The sequence below is a fragment of the Numida meleagris genome, chromosome 2 (genome assembly GCF_002078875.1).
Source record: "Numida meleagris isolate 19003 breed g44 Domestic line chromosome 2, NumMel1.0, whole genome shotgun sequence".
In the NCBI taxonomy this organism is placed as follows: domain Eukaryota; kingdom Metazoa; phylum Chordata; class Aves; order Galliformes; family Numididae; genus Numida; species Numida meleagris.
This window is the reverse complement of record NC_034410.1, coordinates 136,345,690-136,368,679: the sequence shown is the minus strand read 5'-3', so window position 1 is coordinate 136,368,679 and position 22,990 is coordinate 136,345,690. Positions and strand designations below refer to the sequence as shown.

The 22,990-nt window shown below is 44.0% G+C and overlaps 3 protein-coding genes across 11 annotated transcripts in view; 2 read left to right on the top strand and 1 right to left on the bottom strand.

Annotated features, from left to right (window-relative positions):
* The window catches only part of ATAD2 (ATPase family, AAA domain containing 2), a 38,760-nt gene extending 35,516 nt beyond the window's left edge, over positions 1–3,244 (top strand). For all 3 annotated transcript variants that reach the window (XM_021387125.1, XM_021387126.1, XM_021387128.1), the window contains 2 exons: positions 323–451; positions 1,909–3,244. In XM_021387125.1, coding sequence (XP_021242800.1) covers positions 323–451; positions 1,909–1,953 — 174 coding nt within the window. In that variant the 3' untranslated portion in view covers positions 1,954–3,244. The remainder of the gene's footprint in view (positions 1–322; positions 452–1,908) is intronic.
* Positions 4,493–5,413, bottom strand: LOC110393515 (basic salivary proline-rich protein 1-like). The gene has a single exon (XM_021386416.1). The coding sequence runs from the start codon at positions 5,411–5,413 to the stop codon at positions 4,493–4,495; it is 921 nt and encodes a 306-aa protein (XP_021242091.1).
* The window catches only part of ZHX1 (zinc fingers and homeoboxes 1), a 28,420-nt gene continuing 10,242 nt past the window's right edge, over positions 4,813–22,990 (top strand). For 6 of the 7 annotated variants that reach the window (XR_002434795.1, XR_002434793.1, XR_002434794.1 and 3 more), the window contains exon 1: positions 4,813–5,065. The gene's annotated coding sequence lies outside the window, so the exon portion shown is untranslated. Of the gene's footprint in view, positions 5,066–22,617; positions 22,755–22,990 lie in introns of all 7 variants that reach the window. The other variant, XM_021385574.1, reaches the window with a different exon arrangement.

Below are 22,990 nucleotides of genomic sequence, written 5' to 3'. Positions count from 1 at the left end.
GTGCCAATTGAAGTGGTTAACAGCAAGGATATATAGAATGTGAAATAATTCAACCTATAATGGGCTATGATTGATGTGTTTCCCCACCTACAGCTGCTGAAGATTTCTGTAGGCTGCTGTTTTTACTTTTGGTAAACTCTGTATTAGGAGACGGTTTCTCTACCTCATTGTTAAAATTCAGCAAGCCTTTTTACCTTAAAACAGCCCACTGACAACCTGCTAGTACTGTTACTTATTAATGTTACTGCTAAACTTCTGAAAACAAAAGAGCCGAGGATCTCTTGCTATTCTAAACTTGTATTTTTTCCATTTTTTTCCTAAGCAACTGTTGCGAATGGTCACTGAGCTAACGAAGGAAGTTGACGTATCTCATCTTGAAAAATTATATGCTGCAATTTACCAGTGTATTTATCAACATCGGGAAAATTATGACAAAACTGAATTAGTGAAGGTAATTTTTGTCTTACAGCACGTTCTATCGCTGTTATGCAGTATATGTGCATTCTAGATATCATGCTTCTTTAGCATTATTCTTTACTGCTTCATTGTCTGTGCAAAGACAACAACCAAAGTAAGACTTTTTCATTTCAGTCTGGAAGGCATTTATCCATATTGCAAAACCATTGTTAGATTTGGCATAATTGTTGGTGGTTTCAGCAGGAAAAAGCTTGAATTTGAAGACAATGAATCCCACCCGTACAGCCCTTTCCAAGCAGTTAACCTTAATCTGTCAGTAGTTTTTCTGGAGAAATCATTTAGGAGTGGGGGCTATGAAAGGAGGGTGCTTTTCTAAGTGTTTTGCTTCCTCTTTCTCCCTCTACAGGCAGACAGACTTGGTGATACTTGGTAGTCATTCCATCCTTAAGAGCAATTAAAGTACGAAACAGAATGAGATTCTAGTGAAACTAGAGAAAGGTCTCAATTTTTAACCAGTGTGCCTGAGTATCTGACATAAAGGGTGATTTCTGCCTGTGCCAGTTGTACACTAATGAGTGCAATTCTCTGATCTCTTCCTGTAAAAGAGGATTTTGGAGTTGTCAGAACTCAATAGGAATCTGCCTGAGGCACCATGGTCCAAGTCAGGCGTTCCCAGTATTGCATCAGTTTAGATATGATGGATATTCAGTCTTCAGAGTCAAGATCCTTGAACCCATTTATCTTTGAGTTGCTTGTGCCTGAGAACAGATAAAATTCTTTATGCCTCTCCGTCTGTCTTGAAAAGAGGAAGCCTTTTTTTTAGGCACCAGTCATCTCAATCTCTTCTTCTACATCTAATAAAGAGTTAGAACAGATGCTCTGTTCTGACTGGGAAAGTCAGGAGTGTTTGGATTCAGGGAGGCCAGCCTTGAAAAAATATGCCCTTCTCTCATCTGGAATAATGACGTGTTTTAGCTTGAGAAGGGATTTATGTTATTTCAGGGCTTGTGAGCCTTTGTAACTTAACTTGTAATACTTAAAAGAAAATGGCTTGCTTTATTTTCTACTTCTTCCTTGAGCTTTAATAAAAATACCTCTCCTATTCAGAGAGCGGTGTACAAGGCAATCAGGAACAAGCTCTACTGCACAAGGAGAGAGAATTTAGCAAGTAACCACTCAGACTGCAGAAAATAACTTTTTCAGCTTGGAGTTGTGGCTGTTCATAAACTGTTTCCTCTTTTTGATTGCTGTGAAACTATTGTTGATATAGATCCATACAGTCTCTATATGCTACTCTGGTTTGGACACATAAGGATGTATCTGAAGCTAAAGGGGATAACAAGGCATTATGAGAGAGCTGTTTGTGAACTATGACTAACAATTGGATGTTGCGACAAATTCTTTATTCATTTTATGAAAAAGTAGAAAGTGTTTATCAGTTCTATTTGTGTTTACTGATAGGTTTTTTTTGTGTTGTTTTTTTCTTATTAGGAAATAAGGAAAGAAATTAAAGCCTTCCGCTCAGCACTGATGTGATCTTCGACATGCTTGACTTCTGTTCTGTAAAGTTGTTTTGGTTGCATGCTCTTCTGTTATTTTTGTGTGTAATTCAGTACTTTACATATATTTTAAGATATATTTGTTTTATATATTTTTAAAGTTCAGAAACTCTTTTTAAGTGCTTTTATTTTATATTCCTTCCCTGTATTTGTTGATATTCTGTGATGAATAGTGAGCTCGGACAGAAGGAATACACAGTCTTTTGAGATCAGTGTTTTCAGCTGTCCTCTCCGTTACACAGCACCTTAGTCTTGTGTCGTGTGGTTTGTGAAGTTCTGCAGTCAGTGCCTTCGTCACAATGTAGATGTGAATGTCTTCCAGATGCTTCCAGTGCCTCTTTTTAAAAGGAAACGATGGATGACTTGATAAGCTTTTATCGTCCTTTCCCAGATATATATTTTTTCTGCAGAAATCTCTGGTGGTATATATTGTACAGCATGGTATGAAAGGGTTTTAAAACAAGTCAGATTCTGATATAAGAAGTCTAATTCCTTTAGAAAACTCTCACTGCAGTTCAGAGTTTTTTGTTTGTTTTGTTTTTTTAGTTGCCCGATAGCATCTCAAGTGGCATTCCTGGAGTTAACAACCTAAAGTATGTGGGAGAAAACTCTTCCACAAAGATTTTCTGCTATGACATATTTTCAACAATTAAAATCCCAACCTGAGGCAAAGCCAGATTTGCTGTTGAAGCTTTCTAACATGAAGCTTGGTCTTGCTTCTAACAGTGACAATCTTTATACTGGAAAATAGCATTTTAATATTTATTAATTTAATATAAATTATTAGTTGCACGGATGGCGCCTTTATAGTTGAATTAAATTTGTAAATAATTTTCTTAGTGACCGAGAGAATTCTATTTGTCTATTTCTTAAAACTAAATATATTTCACTAAGAATATATGTAAGTAATATCAGAGCAAGACTCTGTTTTGGAGGTAGATCTCTCTTCAAACCAGTAGAGAAAATTAACTGTTAATGTGACAATTTTTTAAAGTAAGCCTAAGATGGGGAAAGTTTTGCTTTTCAAAAAACAACTACATCGTGATGAAATATGTAGCAGTAGCTGTTGCTGTTATGTCACCGAATACCTAAGTGTGCAATCCCTGTGTTTGTTTTCTTATGTTTTCTTGTTTCTTTCTCATGTGTGTCTCAACATTTCTATACTATGCGGGATTTTTTCTTTCATCTGTATTGTTTGGATGAGTATTAATGGAAAACAAATGCCCATTTGTTTCTTTCTATTCAATAAAAATCTTAAAAAAAAAAAACAGTATGAGTCTGAAGACTTTAAAAGAAGAGCTTTATGAGAGCAGCTTACCCTGCTTGTGGTATATTATTTAAGTGGCAGTGGCAAATGCAAGAAGAAGAAAAGCATGTATTCAAAATTCACGTTTTTGTGTCTATTACATTGAAAATGTAGTAATAGAGTCAACTTTGCTTTTCCCTAAATTGTTCTGCAACTTGGTTAGAATCACAGATTTGTCTGGGGTGTGCATGCGGTTTGCTGATCTTGTTGTCTGAGAGACTTTAGGAGATGGAGTGGAGGAATTCCAGAAAAGACTGGGAAGGGTTTCTGAGGTGCACACTGTCACAATGCACTTTTGTGCTTCTCAAGTTCTCCTCATCCCTTATCACCATACTGCCACACACAGCACTCTGCATGGAAACTCAAATGTTTCATCCTTACAATGACTGACTGGAAGGGAGGAACTGGGAGCATTCCTGTTACCCAAACTTGATCTTCAGGCTTTGGGCAAACATCTCCCTGTTCTTCATCTCAATAAGAAAGAACACCTTCAACAAATTTAAAAACTCAGAAGCCTGGAAATCTCAATGTCCCATGAACCGTTCCATGTCAGTGTTAGCGGTTCCCACAAGCCACATTCTGATTTTTCACATGTAGCGTCTGAGGCAAAGCTGCAAACGGTGACAGAAGAAATACGAAGGCTGCTCCAAAAGTCATGCCTCTCATTTCATAATGTTGGCTCAGAGGTCAGAGGCAGATGTTGGTGGTACAGCCATAGATATTAACCTTCCCACCAACATTCCATTACATGTTGCTGCCCTGTGATAGATGGCCACAGAGAGGCGGTCTGACCCAATGGCATCTGACGTGGAAGTGCATAGGAAGTACTGAATTCCTGCTGAGGAAAAAATGGCACTCACTGACATTCATAGATGCTTTCTGAACGTTTATGGAGACCAAACAGGGGATGTGAACACAGGGAGGTGGTGGGTGGTGAAACACTGAGAAACAGTGGGTGAGCTCCAATGGTGCAGATCTTCATGACTGCAGCATGCAGCCTCTTGTTCATTGCTAGCAAAAATACATAGACAGTGGTAGTGACTTTGTTGAAAAACAGCATTTCTTAGCTGGGAATTTGCTCTATCCAGCAGTGTTACTGTGCTCTTTGTGCCTGTTGGGGTTTCCATGGAAATCAACAGGAGGCATTACTTTCGGAGCAGCCTACATAGTATGTAACCACGCTGCGTTGAAGAGAAGTACTCAGGGGGAGCTATGACCAACGTGACCGAGATGGTGGAGACGTACTGAAGGAAGAGGTCCAAGTTGTAGCTCTAGGCAGAGGATGGGGTTGTGCGGGTTGTCTGTCCATCCGCCCGTGGCACGGCGGCTCGGGACCATCCTCGCTCAGGGCCGGGCACGTGCGGAAAGCCGCGGGCTGAAGAAACAGGCAGCCCGCGCTGCAGCCGCCGCCGGGCGCTAAGTTGGCGGGCGCTGCCGCGGGCCCGGACCGGCCTCCGCCGGGTGTCCGCCGCTGACGGGCGGGGCGGCGGCGGGGCGGCGAGCGGCTCCGCCCCCGCTCCCTGCGAGGGAGGCAGAGGCACGGCCGCCGCTGCCCGTCCTCCCCGCGCGGCCGCCCCGGGGCAGCGAGGCGCCGGGAGGATGCGAGTGGGCGCCGCGGGCGGCGGCGAGGCGAGGGCCCGGGCGGCGTTGGGAGTTCCCGGCTCGGCCGCCGCCCCCCCGCCCCAAAAGAAGTGCAGTAGTTTGTGAGACGCAAGATGGCGGCGCGGCCGTGAGCGGAGGAGGCGGGCGGGCGGCGCGGGCTGAGGCGGTGCGGCGGCGGCAGGTACGGCCGGCGGCTCCCGGCGGCGGGGAGGGGGCTCGGGGCGGCAGGAGGTGACCCGGGGGCGTGCCCGCCTGCCCTAGGGATGGGCACGGCGCTGCCCGGCGGGGCAGGGGCAGGGCGGGCGCCTCCCCGGGGAAAGGGCGGCTCCAGCCCCGCGGGGGCGGGCGGGCAGGGGGAGCCGGGCCCGGCGGGGCCGTTGGTGCCCGCGGGGTGGGCGCGGTGTTGCGGCCCCGCCCGCCGCCTCCCCTTTGTCTGGCGGTGGAGCGTGCACCCCGGAGCGTCCGGAGACAGCGGGCGTGTGTGCATAGGGCGGGCGTGTGCGTGTGCGGGGAGCGGCGGGGAGCCCATAGCGGGCTGCGGAGCGGTGCTCCTGCCTGGCCGCTCTGCTCCTGCCTGGCCGCGCTCCGTGTTGGCTGCAAAGTCGGGAGCCTGCGCGCGCTGTCGCTTGCCCTGCGATGGAGGAGATTGTCATGGGATTCATCGGAGTTGCGACCTGGAAAGGGGAGAGGAGAACTTTCGTTTTCCTGCTTGAATCAGCGGGCCGGCTTCTGCCGAGGGCTGATGGGCTTTCTCCGGGTGCTTCTGGCCACCTAGGCCTGGGGGAATGCCGCGTTGGCTCCTGAGGGTGCCCGCAACACGCGCCGTTCCCGGCTCTCCCCTCAGCACGCGCTCTGATAGCCGCTCATGGAGGCGGCCCTGGGAGCGCATCGCGGTGTCTGCAGCAGCCAGCGCTCTGGCAGGTGCCCCCGCTTCATTTCTGAGCCGCTCGGGCTTCGCCGTGAAGGAGTTTGCTTTGTGTCCCAGTGCCGCGGACAGTACAAACTCAGGCTGAGGTACTGCTCTGCGAGCTGCGATCGATGCCTCCTGTTTTCCAGCAGAACACAGTGGGGATGTCCAAGTGCAAGCAAACGTTGCATAAATAAGCGGAGTTTGATGGGAAAGTTGTTAGGCGAACACAAAGATCCCATTAAAGGTTGAAATGAGAGGGGAATTCTAAGAGCTGCGTGGTTGGCTTTTACCAGCAGCTGTTTTGTGTGTGCGCACAGGAGGCTCTCATACACCAACACCTGTGGGCGCTGACAGAAGCCCATCCCTGCCGCTGGGAACTAGCTGCAGACTGTAGGGCTGCCCTCAGTGCAGAGCTCTGACCCAGCGCACACTGCGCACAGAACCCGTTTGTTCCTGCTATGACCTCCTGCCAGCGAGGCCGTCCCTCAGCCGAGCTGTGAAGGAGTTCCCTGGGCTGCAGGGCAGCGGATGCTGTTTGCTGTAACTGAGGTGATGTACTGCTGACTTCAGGCAAGGGGTTCGTGTAACTTCGCTTGGCTGAGAAGCCCTTTGCTGTTGCCTTTTTGCAGTGTCCCTGCATGGAGGGACTGTCCCAGATGCGTACTGTTGAGCTAGAGTTTTTCTGTGCAAGGCACTTAGTGCTTCTTAAGGATCTCCCAGCTCCTCTCCTCTCTGGCACCTCCCTGATGTTTTGGTGTCCAGCTGTAACTGGTGTCACTGAGCACTGCTGGCTGTTATCAAAGCACACAATATCTATCCCTGCGTGCCAGCGTGTCACTGCGGAGTGCTGGAGCTGTTTGTTGAGCTGTTCTGCCTTCTGCAAATTTCCCCTCGCTGAACGATTTCAGCAGTGACGGCTTTGTGCTGCCTTGGGGTTCCTTTTGTTCCTGATGTACCCAAAACACTTTCCTTGTTACTTTGCTTCAGTAGACTGTAGTGTTTCACTTGGGCTCCTTGCTGTCCTTTAGCTGTCCTCCATTTCCCCCCCTCATTTCCTTATAGCCTGAGGGAGAGGATTAAAATTTGCTTCAAGTTTTCATCAAGTTGTTGCAAACACTAACAGCATTTTGGTTGGATGTGACTTTTTGGTTTAGAAAAGTCAGAGATACGTGACTATGTTAAGTCAGATGCTTTCCCCAAATCTAAGAGTTTTTCCATCCTTATGCAACTGTAACTTCTGAAGCCCTATGTCAGTGTAAACTGGTTTTTGTTCTGTTTGTACATAGTAAATACAATCAAGGCATAACTGCTTGCAGCTCAGCCGTGCGTAACCTTTATTTCAGTGATCAGTTTCCCTTTCTCTGTCATATCTGAGCTCTAGTTTGGAATTCCCCTGTGCCAAATGCAGTGTTTCTGTATTATGAATTTGATTTCTGTAGTTTTTAGAAATCGTGAGGCTGTCGCAAAGTTGTCAGAATTCTTGTTTCAGCATCTGTTTAATGACTGTAAGTCACAAATGCTAACAGTCTGGGGTCACAAAGAGAGAGGAGGCTCCGGACATTTTTGGCTGGGTGCTGAGGGCCTGGACGTGCTGTTCCCTGCTGCAGGTTAATGGCCGGTGTGCCCTGTCCGACTGTGCTCTGGGTGTGAGGTCACTGATCCGTGACTGCCAGGATGGTTTGCCTCGGAGCTGTCAGCAACTTGCAAGCAAGCATTGCCCTTGTCAGTACAGTACCATTTCCCCTCCTCTTTTGCACTCAGCATCTCCTCACCAGGCAGCAATGTCAGTCCCCGTGTTCAGGTGATGTATCTGTCCCTCGGCACGTCAGTGGCAGCACCTTTGCTGAACAGATGCTCATAAGAATCCAGTGTTTTGTTTTTAATTAACTTTTTCATACTGTCAAATTGAACATCCGGGAGGCTTCCTTCTTCAGTCTGCACCAGGGATGTGATTACTTATGTTTTCAACATCTTTATTTTTATTATTAATTCTGATTTATTGTCTTTCTTCCAATTCATCAGGTAGGACGTTTTTTTGAGTGGTTTTGGTTGTTTTTGTGGTGGTGTTTTTTTCTGCTAGTTGGGGACCTTCCCAAGTATTCAAACCATTCTGCTGCATAGACAGTTGTTTCTTTCTCTGTGGAGGTGGAAGCCGCCAAAGATGATGCCTTTCCTTACCCTATTGCCAGATGGCATTTTGTAGTCCTGCCCTACGCATCGCTTTAACTGATGGTTCTTTTCCAGTTCTGTGTCTTTCTGGGAGGCGCTTCACAAAGTCCACTCACAGCTTGCTCGTGTCCTTCAGAGTACAGGGACCCGGAACATATTGCGTAGAACAGGATCTCTTCTAACCAGCCTTGGAAGTCTGTCTGCACGGAGCAAATGTCTGCCGTCATCATGTGTGGGGAGATGCGTGGCACTCTGTTATCCTTCAGTGCTTTGAGATTGTAGTAGCTGTTATAAAGTTCAGTAGCATTAACTGTAAAAGAGTACGTTATTAAGGAATGAGAACAGAGACGCAGCGTGGAGCATTTATTTTATTTTATGGAAAGGGCAGCGTCACACTCAAGCACTGAAATGAGGAGAACTGCTGACCACTGAACGAGGAGCGGATGTAGCTGGATGGGATAGCACTGGAGGGAAAAACTATAAAGAACTTTGATGCTGTTGCTTCTTCCTTAAATGATGTTGAAGATCATGGAGTACTTAACGATGCAAAAGCCCTTTGGAAGTTTGAACTCTGCTGTGCCTCACGTGTCTAAAAGAGCTCAATGTGTTCTACTGCCAAATAACAGGCTTCAAACTGTGTCTGGATCCATTCAGTGAAGTAGTTTGGTATTTTAGGTTCATGTTGTGTGACTTGGCCCTCCCCTGTGGCGTTTTGGAATCTGCTGCTCACCTTCCTTAATCACTGATCCCAGCAGAGGATGAAGGAACTTAACGTGCGGCCGAGGGGACCCATGGCTGAAGCTGATCCCCAGCAGCCCGGGAGGCGGACAGCTTTGTTTTAGCAGCCGCAGACGGAGCTGTGCAATGAGGCGTGCGTAACACCAGCCCTTGCTTTTTGGCAAAGCCAGCACCGTTCTGTGCACAGCCTGAGTGCCAAATCCATCCCACAGGCAGAAGGACGGAAAGGAGCTTTTGAACTTTCCAGTGGTTATGGTAAAAGCTCCACATGTTCCACTCTGAATCTTCAAGGCATCTTAAGAACCACATACGTTGGGTCAGAAAGAGCTGGCAGCTCATAATGAGTGCTGCGTGTTAGGGACACGTGGTATAGGTTTTCTTTTTTTGTAGTTTTGAGGTGTTGTTATTGTGATGCTGGCTTACCTTACAAAGGTGCAAAGAACTTCAGAGGTAAATGTGTATTTGTGTAGTCCCAGGCTGTCTTGGAGGAGATATCTAAGCTTGACTTTCTACGAACTGAGGTATGTTAGCCTAAGCAGGGCATGGTACTGATGCAATTGGATTCCACGCTGCATTATAGAGAAAGATATGCTTTGTTTATCAACATGCCATTGAAGTTAAAACTCTCCTAATGGAGCTGTGCATGAGCGTCAGGCTCCGTTTTGCTCAGTGGGCAAAACGAGATGCAGGAATGTCATGGGTCATCAAAAGAGTAAAGGGGAGAGACTTGGAAGGAGTCAGGGCAGGAATGGTTATTAGTACGTGGGGAGTAGAGGGCTGAAGGTTAAACCTCCATTACAGCTGTGTGCGTCTTCAAGAAGTCATGGTTCCTAGTTATCTTCAGAATACTTTCAAAGTAGGAAAATGCTGCTTTTTTATATATAGGTCAGTTGCCATCAGCAACATCTGCAGGAGCTGAGGGTGTTGTGCAGATCAGAGTTGTATCAGCAGTTCAGCTCTTGGCAGCAGTTGCAGAGCGAGCTTGGATGAAGCAAGCATGAAAATTCAGGGGGTTCTGTTTCTCAGTAGGATGCTCAGCAAGACGAAACACATTTGTAGCTTGGGTGGTGGAATTCTTGGAGCATTCAGCACCACACTGCACCCAGCCTGGTTGTGTTGGAAACTTAGGGCTCTCTCCCACGAGGTTCTTAGTGGAGATGGGGACTGAGGAGGGCTCGTTGCGCGAGGTCAGTGCTTGGGGCACTGGGTGGAACTGGTGCCTGTACCAGGTACCTGCTGGCGTTGTAGGCATCTGTGTACGTATGATACAAACCCACACAACTTTACTCCTTCCATCTGATGAATGTTTTACAAATTTTTCTTCTTAACGTGGTTTATTTAAATTTGTTGGAGGAGGCTGTGGGTGAGCAGAGAACTAATGTTTTTGATTTTACGAACAGAAATAATTTATGATGGAAGGAGGCTTTCTTTCTTTCTTTCTTTCTTTCTTTTTTTTTTTTTTTTGAAAGATGAATACAACTTTGGGTGTTTCATTTTACAGTCCACAAACAGGCATTTTGGCATTTTAGATCTGATTCTTGTCAGGTAGTTTTTTGTTGTTTTTGTTTTAATTCTCTAGTTCTTGAATTCTGCCAGGGGAAAAATAAGACCCTGCTAGTACTAGTTGTTTGTTTCCTTTTGAGGGAAGGAGCGGAGAGGCGAGAAAAGAATAATACTGAAGTAAAACAAATTTACTCCTTGCACTCATACTGAGGAAATAGATATGTATGTACATCCTTAGAAATACATACATAATTTTAATCTTTAAATACACAGAGGGAGAAGCCTTCTTTTGCTGTATGCACTGAAATTTGACTTCGGAATGCTTTCAAGCTTTCCAGTACGTTCATACTTGCGTGGCTGATGACAGAGCAAATGTCCGTACCCTGTGATCAAACATGCTTACTGACCGAGAGCAGCCAGCACTCCCAGTGCGCTTTAAGCCATGCACGTATGGGCACGAGGTAGTTCTGAGGGCAGAATGTCAGGCTGTTTCCTTATTTATAAGGCTAAGTAACCCATGTCTGGGCCTGGTCCTCATGAAGTTGCTGTGTGTGGGCTACATGGACTGTGCCCTTGTCGCTGGGCCGGGCTCGGGCCTGGCAGCCGGCTCCTGAGGGAACCTGGGCCTGGTGCCTGCTGACACCAGGGCAGCTCCGCTGTGCTGCTCTGCGTGGAAAGATTCGCTCATTTCCACCCAAAGCAATGAAATAAAAACAGTCAGCCATTTCATTTCGAAATACCCCGCCCTCCTAAACAAATATTACAAGGAAAATGTAGGTTTTGGCCTGTGGGTATCCCACTAATTTCCACTGATTAAGTTGACGCTTGTAATTGGGATCTAGACAGGCCATGTTTTGCAAAACATAAGTATCTCTGTTTTTTGATTTCAGTAGGGGAAGTCACAAGATTTATATAGGCCCTTTGATATTTTATTTAACCCGATAACTGCTTGGGAAGGCAGGAGCCTGTTTAGTTTACCTTTGTCCTAGATTCAGTTTTAATATCTAATGCGTAAATGAAGGGGGTGATCTTTATTCTTAATGATTCATGCTGCCTCAGAGCACCGTGGTTTCGAGTTGTGCTGCCTTTCCCACTGGGGGATGCAAACAAAAGAACAATAATTTCAGACTCCTCCTTCAGTTTCCAAGAGAACCTTAGCTGCTCAGGAATAGCTCTGAATTTTAAAAGCATTTTTTCTTCCAAATTATGTATTGATTGCACATAAAATAGCAGTGCTGTAATGTGCAATTTAAAACAAATGCATGATGGCGCTCATTTGCTTTTAATGCTGCTTTTTTCCAGCAGAAAACAAAAAGGGGATTCTGTTCCCATAAACCAGTCTTGCAAAACCCTTACAAACATTTATTAGTCTAGACACAAAATATTCTCACCCAGCCTCAGCCTGACGATGGCAAAAAGAAACCAGCAAGCTAATATTGTACTTGGCTGTCCAGAAAATAAAAAGGAAGGGGGTGTTGGGGGTAAGGGCTGGGAATCTTGCCCCAGGCCACCAAACCAGTAACGTTTTGCTGAGGCTGCATACAACAACAGATGCGTTTGATTCCCGTGGGTTTTCCAGGCCTGCCTCTTCTCTTATGCTAAACTTGGACACTCTCATAAACATTCTCTCTGAGCACCACACCCTGGTCTTATCCTGGACTCTTAAGAGTTGGTTGATTTAATAATGGCACCAGACACGTTCGTCTTGCCTCTCTTTACCTGTCTTTCTATTCCTCTTCTTACCCTAGAAATGCTTTAACGAATGCATTAATTCAGAAACATTTAAAATACATGGGAATTGGAATAACTGGTAGAAATCAAAATGGTTTAATATGGGAGATTTGACCACAGTTTAAATCTGGAATTACGCAATATTGATTGAAATGATCTATTCTAGTTTTGAACTCCATTTGTACTTTTGATATCTTTCGTAAATAGCAAATGCTGCTCATTGTTTGATTTCATGGTAGTTTGCAGACTTCTGCTTAGAGGGATAAATTCTATCTATATGCTGTTATTTTGTCAGTCCTTTACCTCAGCATTCAGTTTCTCACATTATGAATTTTTATATTTCATAATTTTCTTAGAAAATAGTGAGTTATCTTGTTTTTCAGATAATGATTAGTTCCTGTCAATCCCAATTTATGCCAGACTGCATTTGGTTGGAAATTAAAATTTAATTGAAAATTCTCCTAAACAGCCTAACGTGCCTGTATTATTAATTAGTTGCTGCAAATATGTAGAATATTTAAGAAAACATTTATTCAAGCTTTTGTAAAACCCATAAAGGAGTCAAAATACAATACGTACTTATACTTAGTAGATTAAACTGATTGTTTCTGTGATGGCATATCCATGTATGCTAAGGTTTTAGCCCTGGTGGAGTTGATGCTCAAACCCTAACTGGAGATCTTGCATAGGAAATAAAATGTCCTGCTTTTTCAGCTCTGAGGGAGTGGAAACTTCTCTTGTCATTCAGAAAACAACTTCTGTCCTGGCTCAGTGCAACTGTCTTCAAAGTTCAAAGGCTTTCTATACAGTTAGTCGTTGATTGCCACTAATTCCATGTTTTCACCAAGGATTTCCAACGTGCATCTAAAAAGAAAAAAAATTATATTAACCAAATTGTTTTTTCTCCGTTTTTTTTTTAATTCCATTAATAAAAATGGATCTGTTTGTAGTTAGGACAGTACTTCAGTCAGTGATCAGTGCACTTGAAGGAGGATGACTGCTTTAATATTGATAAACCAGGTGTTACTTTTGAGGGAATGTGTTTGATGTATTCGTGAAACATTAACATAAATTAACAAAGTGTTTCTAATTAACTGATTTTGATTTTCCTCCTTTAAATAATAGCATGCTTAAATGTAGTACTGATTGTTCTCTTCCTTCTTGGCCCCCAGTGCTATCTTCCATGGCATGCGATTTTTTGACGTTTTCTCTGGCTTCTTAAGTCTGCTTTTCTTAGCACATATGGTATTTTAAATAAAATTCTACTGTCAATTCTCATTTAAATCAGTCAGAACATTATTTTGACCCTAGGATATCTATGCAGCTTCAAACTACCTATATATTTTAAAACAGAACTAATCCGATTTTGTGTTTAAACTTAATGTAAAAGCCCTGCAGCCATTCATTTTAAGCACGGTGTTTTATTGAACTGCATACTTTTCACTTAAGTCCCGTTGTCCTAATTTTCCATGATTATACCAGTACATGGCAGACAGAAAGTGAAATAAAGTAGCCTGTTTTCTGTAATCCACTTTCTCTCTTCCTTGCCTGGACACCTGGACTCCTCCTGCCGGAGTAGCTCACACCACTGACAGCTCTGGGATAATGGAAAAAGGTGCAGCCCCTGTGCTACCTATGGCAGCGTCTCCCAGACTGGAGGTGGAGATCACAACTGGGGCTCTGAGCAGTTAAGAGAGGGGAAATTAAGTCACGGGAGTGAAGTTTGTGGTCAGACTGTGGGGAGTGAGCCTGCAAGGGGTGTTGGTTCCTTAAGACCCCTAGTTTCTCCCTGGTAACTTGTGTACACCATTTTCTCTCTGACTTCCCCAGGTAACTGAACTTCCAGATTCAGGTTTTTATTCAGCTCGTTATCCTTGGAAGGCTCTGTATTCCCATGTCTTTTACTCTTTTTGTCACCGGCCTCATTGGCAGTAAACAGTGTTTATCCACTCTGTGAGTACACAGAGTAAGACGCTGTCTCCCACAGAAATCAGCAGGAGCATCTTAGTAGTACAGAACAGTGCTCAGCAGGAGGATGGAGTTGGGTCACTGTTGCAAATAAAAATGCTTTGCTTTTTGCAAAGGTTAGCATGGAACCCAGTGGTGTTTTATTAGGTGGTTGAGACCTGCAGAGACTGTTTATGCAGGCAACTCAGTCTGGTCTCCTTGCTTTTGGTTATAAGGTGATACATCCCCAAATCCTAGGGGGATGTCTTTGTTTCAGCTGGGATGGAATTCTTTTCTTCAGAGTGTGTGGTATGATGCTGTGTTTTGGTTCTAAGAGAATCCTTTACTAAGATAGAGAAAAGGAAAATAGTTTTATCTCAACCCACGAGTTCTACTTTGTTTTTCTCGATTCTCTTCCCCATTCCACTGGGAAGCTTGGGGGGGGAGTGAGCAAACAACTGTGTGGTGCTCAGCCACCTGCAGGGTTAAACCAGAAAAAAGCAGAATAGAAGGCACTTCTGGACATCATCTAATCCATCCTCCTGCTCTAAACAAGGTTAACTTTGAAGTTAGATAAGGTTGTTCTGGGTCTTGCCAAGTTTTGAAAACTTCCAAGAATTAAAATGTCTTTAAAGTTCCCAGTACATCTCCACAACCTCTGCAGCAACAGCCTGCAGTCCCTTGCCAGCACCAAGATGCTGTAACTGCCATGGCTGTGCCTCTGATGTGTTCTTCAGGAGCAGACCAAGGGCTTGTTGATGTTGCACTGAGATGCTCACAAACCTGGACAAACTTCACAGTCTCATCTTGGTCTTGATGGTAGTTCAGCGCTGCAGCGGGAGTATTGCGCTTAATGGCAGGGTCTGAGTACCCTGCATACAGAGAGGGAAGCTGAAGTGTTTTGTATTTGTGTTGTGAAAGGTGCGGCTGTGTGATCATTGTTGGATCAGGCCGGAGGGTAACATCCTGAAGAAATTTGGGAAGGTCTGCCGTGCATGCAGGCATGGACAAAAAACTGTGTGCATGTCACCAGCATGGAGGAGTCTGGCAGTGGGAACCGGGTGAATTTTAGCTTTTGTTCACCTCAAATTATGTAATTTGCCTTATAGTAAAGTTGAAATATGACACTGGAAGCCAGTTTAAGAAGATACGTATCTAAAATGTCAGCTCCGGAGTCACGTTTTTGACTTCCAAGTGGAGAAGCAAAGCATGTGACAAAATAAATGAAGGAACTTAACTGTGTGCTGCACTCTTCGATCTTCTCATAAAGTGATGGCTAAGGTGCTATTGGAGCTTTTGAGAAGGGCATGGGGTAGAACGCAGGTGGGGCTGGGGCGTGTGGAAGGAGTAGTGAGGCAGTGTGCATGAGCAGAAGCCCACTGTGGCCTGCATGGCTCTGAAGAGTAGTTGCAGCCTTGATGATATGCCTTAAAGTCTTCCTCTCAATGAGTGCTGAACTAGGTTTATGCAGTAGAACCTCTTTTTTCAAGTGACACTCTGAGTACATGCTTATTTCCATTCATAGAATGCTGGCTTTCGCAGGCACTGGGTTCATGCCTTTTTGTCAAGTATTTTGGGATCTTTTACAAATTACTTAAATCCAGGATCTGTATCCTGGTGTATTCAAGTCTGTGCATTGGCATGGAGTATGTGGCAGTGCATGTTAGCATCTCCTGGTGAGTCCATTCCAAGTCCTTGTTTTTGGTTTCTTAAGATCTCTGAAATGAGAATTTCTGACTTGTTTCTGCTTTAAGGCTGCTTTTCTTCTTTATTCCTTGAATTTTGGGGAAACATTCAACTGGTTCAAGATCAAAATGAGCAGAAGCGAAGAAAGCAAGAGAGGCAGTCTCTGTGTGCAAACTATGTTTCTTTTTCTGAACAGCTTTGTGCCTCAGGGATTTGACATAGGAACTGAAAATTTGGCGAGGTCTGAGAAATGCGTTCTGCTGATTTCAGAGGGAGAGGGAAAGAGGGAGAAAAAGAAAAGAATTTGGCAGAATTATGAGTATCGCTACCCTTTTGTATCCGAGGTAAAATTTACAGGACATTTTATCACCTACTCTTGATAGTACTTTTGTGCCTGTCATGCACATTTGCAGGCTGCTTTAGACCACCTGTATTAAGTGGGTTCCCCTCCTCTGTGTAGGTTGGTACATTGGCATGCACCAGCGTGCCCCTTGAGCTGCTGCTGCCTTTGCTTCTGCCGGTGCCACTGGCCTGGTGTCAGGTGGAGAAGCGCTGGTCCCACTTGTATAAGGGTAGAGAGCTCCCAAGCCCGTTAATTGCCGTTGAGATTTCATTTCACTACAGCAAAGGGAAAATAATAATGAAAGCAAATAGCAGCTGATCTGAAATCCGGTCTCCAGTGTGATGAGGGCATGCACAGTTAGTTTCTGTTGGTGGAGGAGGGGGAGAGGAGAGGGAGACAATCTGTGCTGAGCTGTGTCACCTCTAACAGCGCGGGGGTTCCTGTATAGCAACGAGATGATGAGAGAATGAGTCGGGCTATCTAGCAAAGGAGACCATCTGTAGGGCTGCTGCGTTCCTCCCCGAAAAAGCTGAAAGGTGCCTGGGGACACCAACTCCAGGAAGTGAAAGTCAGGCCTCGTACTTCCAGCACTAGGCTGGGGCCTGGGAAAGCTAAGGTCTCTAGAAATTTTTCAGCTGAAAGAAAAAAACGTTTGAGTTGAAAGGAACATTTTGTGAAATCGTGTCTGTGCCAGATTGCTCCGTTTTAAAGAAGGAAATCCCAGGAGAACAAAACCTTTTGTTTTGATGTCTTAAGGAGAAACTTTTTCATAAACAATTTCTGAAGTGAACCAATTTTAACTGTTACGGTTTTTAAAAGCTAACCCGAAACAAACATCTTGGGGGCTGAATTAAATGTTTAATCAACCCAAAATGCATTCTGCGATCTTTTCAGGTCGGTGATGTTATTTCCTCTTCCTTCCCGTTTTCAGTGTAACAGCACGGCAAGCAAAACAAAACAGCCGTAACTATGCAGAAAAATCAATCTCTAACTCCGCTCCCATTTTGGTGGTTATGATGAACGTTTCTATCAGCGATCTTAGCCGGGTCAGGTACTTTTAAGAATGATCCTGCAGAGATGTTAAAAGCACCGAGTGCTTACAGTTTGAATTAAATACCGCAGGGGGCAAAAAATCGAGACCTGCCTATGTGAAATGGAGCTGCCAAAATGAGTGAGTAACAGAAAATACTTGCTTATGCGCCTGAGGAGCAGAGACAGGAACCGTAGATGTTAAAGATGCTGCTTCACCAGTACACCCGTGATTGTTAAGTACCTGTCAGGTTTGATCAGTAGCTCTTACGTGATCGGACCGAAAATCTGGCTATGGTTTTGTGTGTCAAAAGCAGCAGGACGAATTGTGCTCACTGGAGAGGTACCTGGGAAGTATTCTGTAACAGAGAAAGGTAACGTACGTAATTTAATGATCACTTCTAGCCTAAAATTCTGTTGTTTACTGAGGTGGATCTTGCTCATAGTCGATTAAAACCAATGGGGATTGGAGTTAACCATGAAGATTGTCACATACTCTCTGGCAGGCTCCTTTCAGCCTCCAGCAGGCTTCACGTTCGCTTCCCAGCTCTCAGCCTCAGCACAGGTCTGGTTTTGGCTTACTCTGAAAGTGTATGTGGGCAGGAGTACAGCAGCTTTTGGTATGTGCCTGCAGGAGCCATTGCAAACTGTAATGCAGCTAGGACTTTAAGCTTGCCCCTGCCTTGTAGCACACCTAAAGTCCTACCGCTATCAGTCTGATGGGTTTTGCTCCCATGTTGATTTGGAACACGTTTTAAAACTGAAATGAAATGTGAATGTTGTGGGGTATACATTGAGATTTGGTTTTATTTTAGAGTGATAAGCAGTAATAGCTTATGAACTTGGCAGGCACTGAACAGCTGAAGAAAGTGGCTCCATAAAACCTCATCTTTCACCTTCCTCACTGAAAGGCAGTGTAGTGGCAGCCCGATCAGAGCAGATTAAGGCTATACTGAGCTCTGTGCAGAATAGTTCTTGGCTTGGATACAGTGACTCAGACAGAATGGTAACAGTTAAGAGTGGGCTAAACAAAGGATTGACAGTCCCATATTGTTGTGGATTAACCAGAAGCTATACAGAGAAGACAAAACACAGCTTTCTGTGCTGACAAAGTTGGCAATTTATTCTCTAGGTGATTGTAAAAGTTAGAAGCAATTCCCTTTCCTCAATCTTCTCCTAAACCACCCTGTTTGTGCACATTTTTCCAATTGCATTATTTGAGTTTGGCTCTGTGTTGTTTTTCTTCCTTTTTTTTTTGCATGCTGGATAAAGGAGTCATACAGCAAGCAGGGAAAATGACTTTTTGTAAAGCATACAATCTGAACATATGCACACAATACTTTCTGTAACCTCATTTATTTTCTGTTGCATCAGCTTCTCTTCTTTGGAGGTTGGAAGGAAGAGATGGGTAATAATTTTGTCCTGGAAACAGGTTCTTTTTCTTGTGTTTTCTATTGTTGTCAGGCACGTCTTCTTTCTCAAAGTCTTATCAAAGAGGCAACAGGTTTCTGCCTGCATTTAGAAAATACTTATATAAATCTTTATCCAGATCTGCCGCAGAGACAATGTCTAAGTGTTGAATTTCACTCTGGAGAATAAGTCTGTCCTAATAAAATTATTAATGAATTGGGGTTAGTAACTGTTTGCGTTCTATTTCTGAAGAGCTGTGTCCTGAGCAATTGCCAGTTCAAAGATTAATTATAAACTCCTGGACCTTCAAAAATGTGTGCCTGCACTCACTTTATTTTATTTTTTTTTTTTTAATATCTGGGAAATTAGCTTTCATGGTCTGTTTTTGCTAGGAATGTCAATTGTATGTAATTTTACCCCAGATTTTGAAAAAGGTGTTGTAGTGGTGTTTGTCTTGAGAGATGAAGTGTAACAAATTGAAAGTTTTCCTGTAGATTCTTCCACTGAAGGTTCATAGAATGGTTTGGATTGGAAGGGACGTTCAAGACCATCCAGTTGCAACCCCTGCTGTGGATCCTCCAGATCAGGCTGCCCAGGTGCCCATGCGACCTGGTCTGGAATGCTTCCAGGGGTGGGGCATCCACAGCTTCTCTGGGCAGCCTGTGCCAGTGCCTCACCACCTTTGCAGTAAGGTGTTTCTTCCTTACATCTAATCTAAAGCTACCCTCTTTTAGTTTAAATCCATTATCCCTTGTTGTCACATTCTCCATTTCCAGGGTACAGCTGGCTTTCTGGGCTGCAAGCACTCACTGCTAGCTCACGTCAGTTTTTTTCATCTACCAGGACACCCAAGGCTGCTCTCAATCTGTTCATCCCTCAGTGTGTGCTGATGTTTGGGATTGTTCTAATTCAGGTGTATTACTTCGCTCTTGGGCTTGTTTAACCTTATGTTCACAGGGACCCATCTTTCAAGCTTGTCCAGGTCCCTCTGGATGACATCCCCTCCTTCTGTCCTGTCAACTGTACTGCCTAGCTTGGTATTGTCTGCAGTCTTGCTGAGAGTGCACTTGACCCCACTGTCTATGTCATTAATAAAGGTATTAAACAGTACTGGTCCCAATATGGACCCCTGAGGACCACCATTCATCAGAATCCTCCACCTGGATATCGAGCCATTGACTGCAACTCACTGGATAAAGCCATCCAGCCAAAGATGCTGCTTTTGGCATGGTGTGAACACTTGAGATACTTTACGACAAACCAAATTGCACAGCACAGTTTCAATATTGAGAAATAAAAATACAGTCCAAGCAGGAATAGAATACCTTAAAAATATTGTGTCATGTATTTGATCCTGAAGTATTGAAGGGTCAAAGTGTCCTCTGAACCATTAGTGATGGTCTTCAAGAATTTGTGAAGGCTGAGGAGTGGTCTTTGTGGACATGATGTGAGCAAACATAATGGCCAGTATTAAATGAGGGAGAGAGACATGAGTAGAGGAGGAGAACATGCAGGGAATTACGCATCAATTAATGAAATATTTGTTCCCAGAAATATACAGGATGAATTTACTAAAAAAGCTATCTGTAAGCACCTAGAGAGCAAGAGATTTTTTTTTTTTTTACAAGAAAAAAAGTGGATTTCTCAAAAACAAGTTATACACACCGAGCCAATTAATTTACTTTCATTCCCTGTTAGGGGAACAGGATGTCACAAACCCTGCCGAAGACAAAATACATGACAGGGTTGCACTTGGTGTTCTTGTAAGCAGTACAGGAGGGATGTTTTGGAGGAACTTAAGCGCAAAGGTGATGCATAATTGCTTTGATTTTCTACACAAGTATGAGTTTTCGTAATTCCCCGATAAAGTGAAAGAACACAACAAGCCGTGTGCTTCAGATGAAGTAATCCCATTTGTAACCACTGCAAGGGAGAGGTGGTTTCTGTAAAGTTTATAGAGGACAGAAAGCTGGGAAAGGTTGCAAGCATTTGACTTTGCTGAGATTTTAGCAAATGCTGTTGTAGCTCTTCATATCTCTTACACAGGATTTTAAAATCGCAATGTCCTTTGGAAAAAAAAAAAGTGTAATGAGAATCATAGAATCATAGAATGGTTTGGGTTGGAAGGGGCCTTTAAGATCACCTAGTTCCAACCACCTGCTACAGGCAGGGACACCTCCCTCTAGACCAGGTTGCTCACAGCCCCATCCAGCCTGGCCTTGAATGCTTCCAGGGAGGGGAGAAGAGTATGGGAACAGTTTTCTGCTCAGTAAACAGCAGAGGAACGGGATAATCTGTGCATGGTGAGCAAAAACAAACCACAGCAAAAAGGGACGTGTTACAGAGATTAAGCTGTGAGGGCACAGATGATCCAATTGCACGTGGACTTGTAGGGTTATAGGCACCGTGAATGTTGTTTGCTAAAGGAGGGGACAGGGGAAAAACACTTATTGATTTGTTGGACTGAATTCATGTTTTATTTATTATCTCAGGCTTTATCTCAGGCATGCTGCAGCATTGTGTGTGAGGTCAAATGTTGCTTTCACTTGTGCTGTGCGCCAGCCCGGTGTGACAGCAAGCCTCTGTGCCTGTGCAGGCAGCCCCATGCTGGTGGATCCTACGTTCTGTGTTCTGGTTGGGTGCTGCAAGGCATCTCGGTCACCTTCCAAACTGCAGCTTCAGCCAGCTTTACTGGCTGCTAAGTAGCTTTTGAAAATTGGTATTTCTGGTATTTCTGAAATTGTACTCAAGATGGTAGAAATATTAGGTAATACCACCCAGCTCTTCTCCAAGGGAATTGCTCAGCATTCAGTTTTGGCCGTTGTCTGTCCTTTGCAAAGAGCCCTCTGGCCCCACACAGAAGCAGCAACAGTTAATGGTGCTCTACGTCTCGTCCTTCAGGACACAGAGACAAATGGATTAATTTGGCTTTGCTTCCTGGTTTTCTCACTGCAGAGATAAATGAGGTGGCCTGCAATGCATACTTTGTATATACATTGAAATAAATACCTTTTGCACCCCTGTACTGGTTTCCGGATTGCCAACATTAGTTTGTGGAAGAAGAGTATCTTTCAAGTCCAGTGCTGTGAAATAATTATGATCCTGGAAAGATGATTACCTAAGATTTATCTGTCGGCACTGTCAGTGTCCTTAATGCTGCGTAACCATATCCTTGGCATGAGGAGCCCGTTGTGCCAGGCTGCACACAGAAGTAGTACGAATAGATTTGGAGGATCACTTACAAACATTTGGGGAGGATTTTTGCAGAAGAGTGTGGTGATGCACACAGTCTCAAAAACAGAGCTTACAGAGCAGTGCTGTGTGATCTCTGTGGATGAACGCTTCTGTCTTTGGCCTTAAGAAAAAAATGTGAAGTTAAGTATTATTTATCTTCCTTTCTGTCTGCAGCCTCTGCTGTCCCCATAATCAAAATAAAGGATCGTGTTTGGAGTGGAAATGGTATCTTTTTTTCCCCTTCTCACTTCTTTAGTCTTCCTTTTACACCTCTCTTCTTTTTCTTTTAAGATTTTTTCATGAGCAAAGCTGGCTTTCTGTTTTTAACCTTTTAGATGCGGTTCCCTTTATAAACGTTCTGAAACAGCTGCTTGAATCTTATTCTTGCACTTGAGCATGCCACTGCTTTGGGAAGTAGGTGATGTTCCGCTGTCTAAAAATTCATGAATCTGTGGGATTTCTGGCATGAAAAATCTGTGTCTGATTTTATTTTAAGAAGAAAACTATTACAGAGTTTATAACCCTTTTCAGTAGTTCATGCATCGTTTCCAACAGACTTGTTGTGGTCCCTGTGGGATAAAGCTCACTCCGCTCTGGGCTATTTCAGAACATATTTATTCTCTGAATTTATGTAGACCTCAAATTTAATTTGTTCTTCTGTATTTTTTTCTTAGAAATGAACTAAGAATTCTGAATAGAAAGTATATAATTTTCTTTGGCTTCTGCTTACTGTGTCAGCCTTTTCTCTAGTGAAGTTTGCACAATCAATCTTGTCCTCATTAATGCATGGAACCGTGAAAACAGTATAGTTAATTGCCATGTGCTAACAATCAACTTTTATTGGTCTGGGATTGGCCTTCAATTGGAGAATGACACTTGCGGAGCTAGGAAGAAAGTATAGTCATCCTTATCTGTTGAGTGCCTTGAGAAGGCATTGTTTTGCCTGTTTTCAAACTTGTGAGAAAGACCCAGTGCATGCATATACGTACATACATAATGCAGTAGAAAAATATGCTAAACATGCCTTTTCTAGGAGCCTTCACACCCTTGGGCACAGCAGACAGGACCATCATGGAGATGTCATGCTGGGGATGAGTTTGTGACGGGAAGAACTTGAGCTTCCATTGCAGCTGAGAGAGAATGTCGTAGCCTAGACAAAGCAGTCCAAGGGTAAGACTGCCAAAACGATGTAGGGAAACAGAAGATTACCTTTTCTGTACCACTCTCTGTCTTATGCCTTTCATCGCATTCATTGCATAAATTTCAGCCTGTAATAAGTGAGTTGGAATTTGCCATTCTTACCTTAGCTTTGAGGATCGATCTGTTCTTGGAATGGGTCTGCTGGTTTCAGGGGTGAACAAGCGGCAGATTGAACACCGAAGGGTTGAATTAAATCATGCTATGTA

Bases quoted from the DNA above. Each gene is read 5' to 3' on its own strand.
- LOC110393515 (XM_021386416.1), bottom strand. From the start codon at position 5,413: ATGGGCTCCCCGCCGCTCCCCGCACACGCACACGCCCGCCCTATGCAC.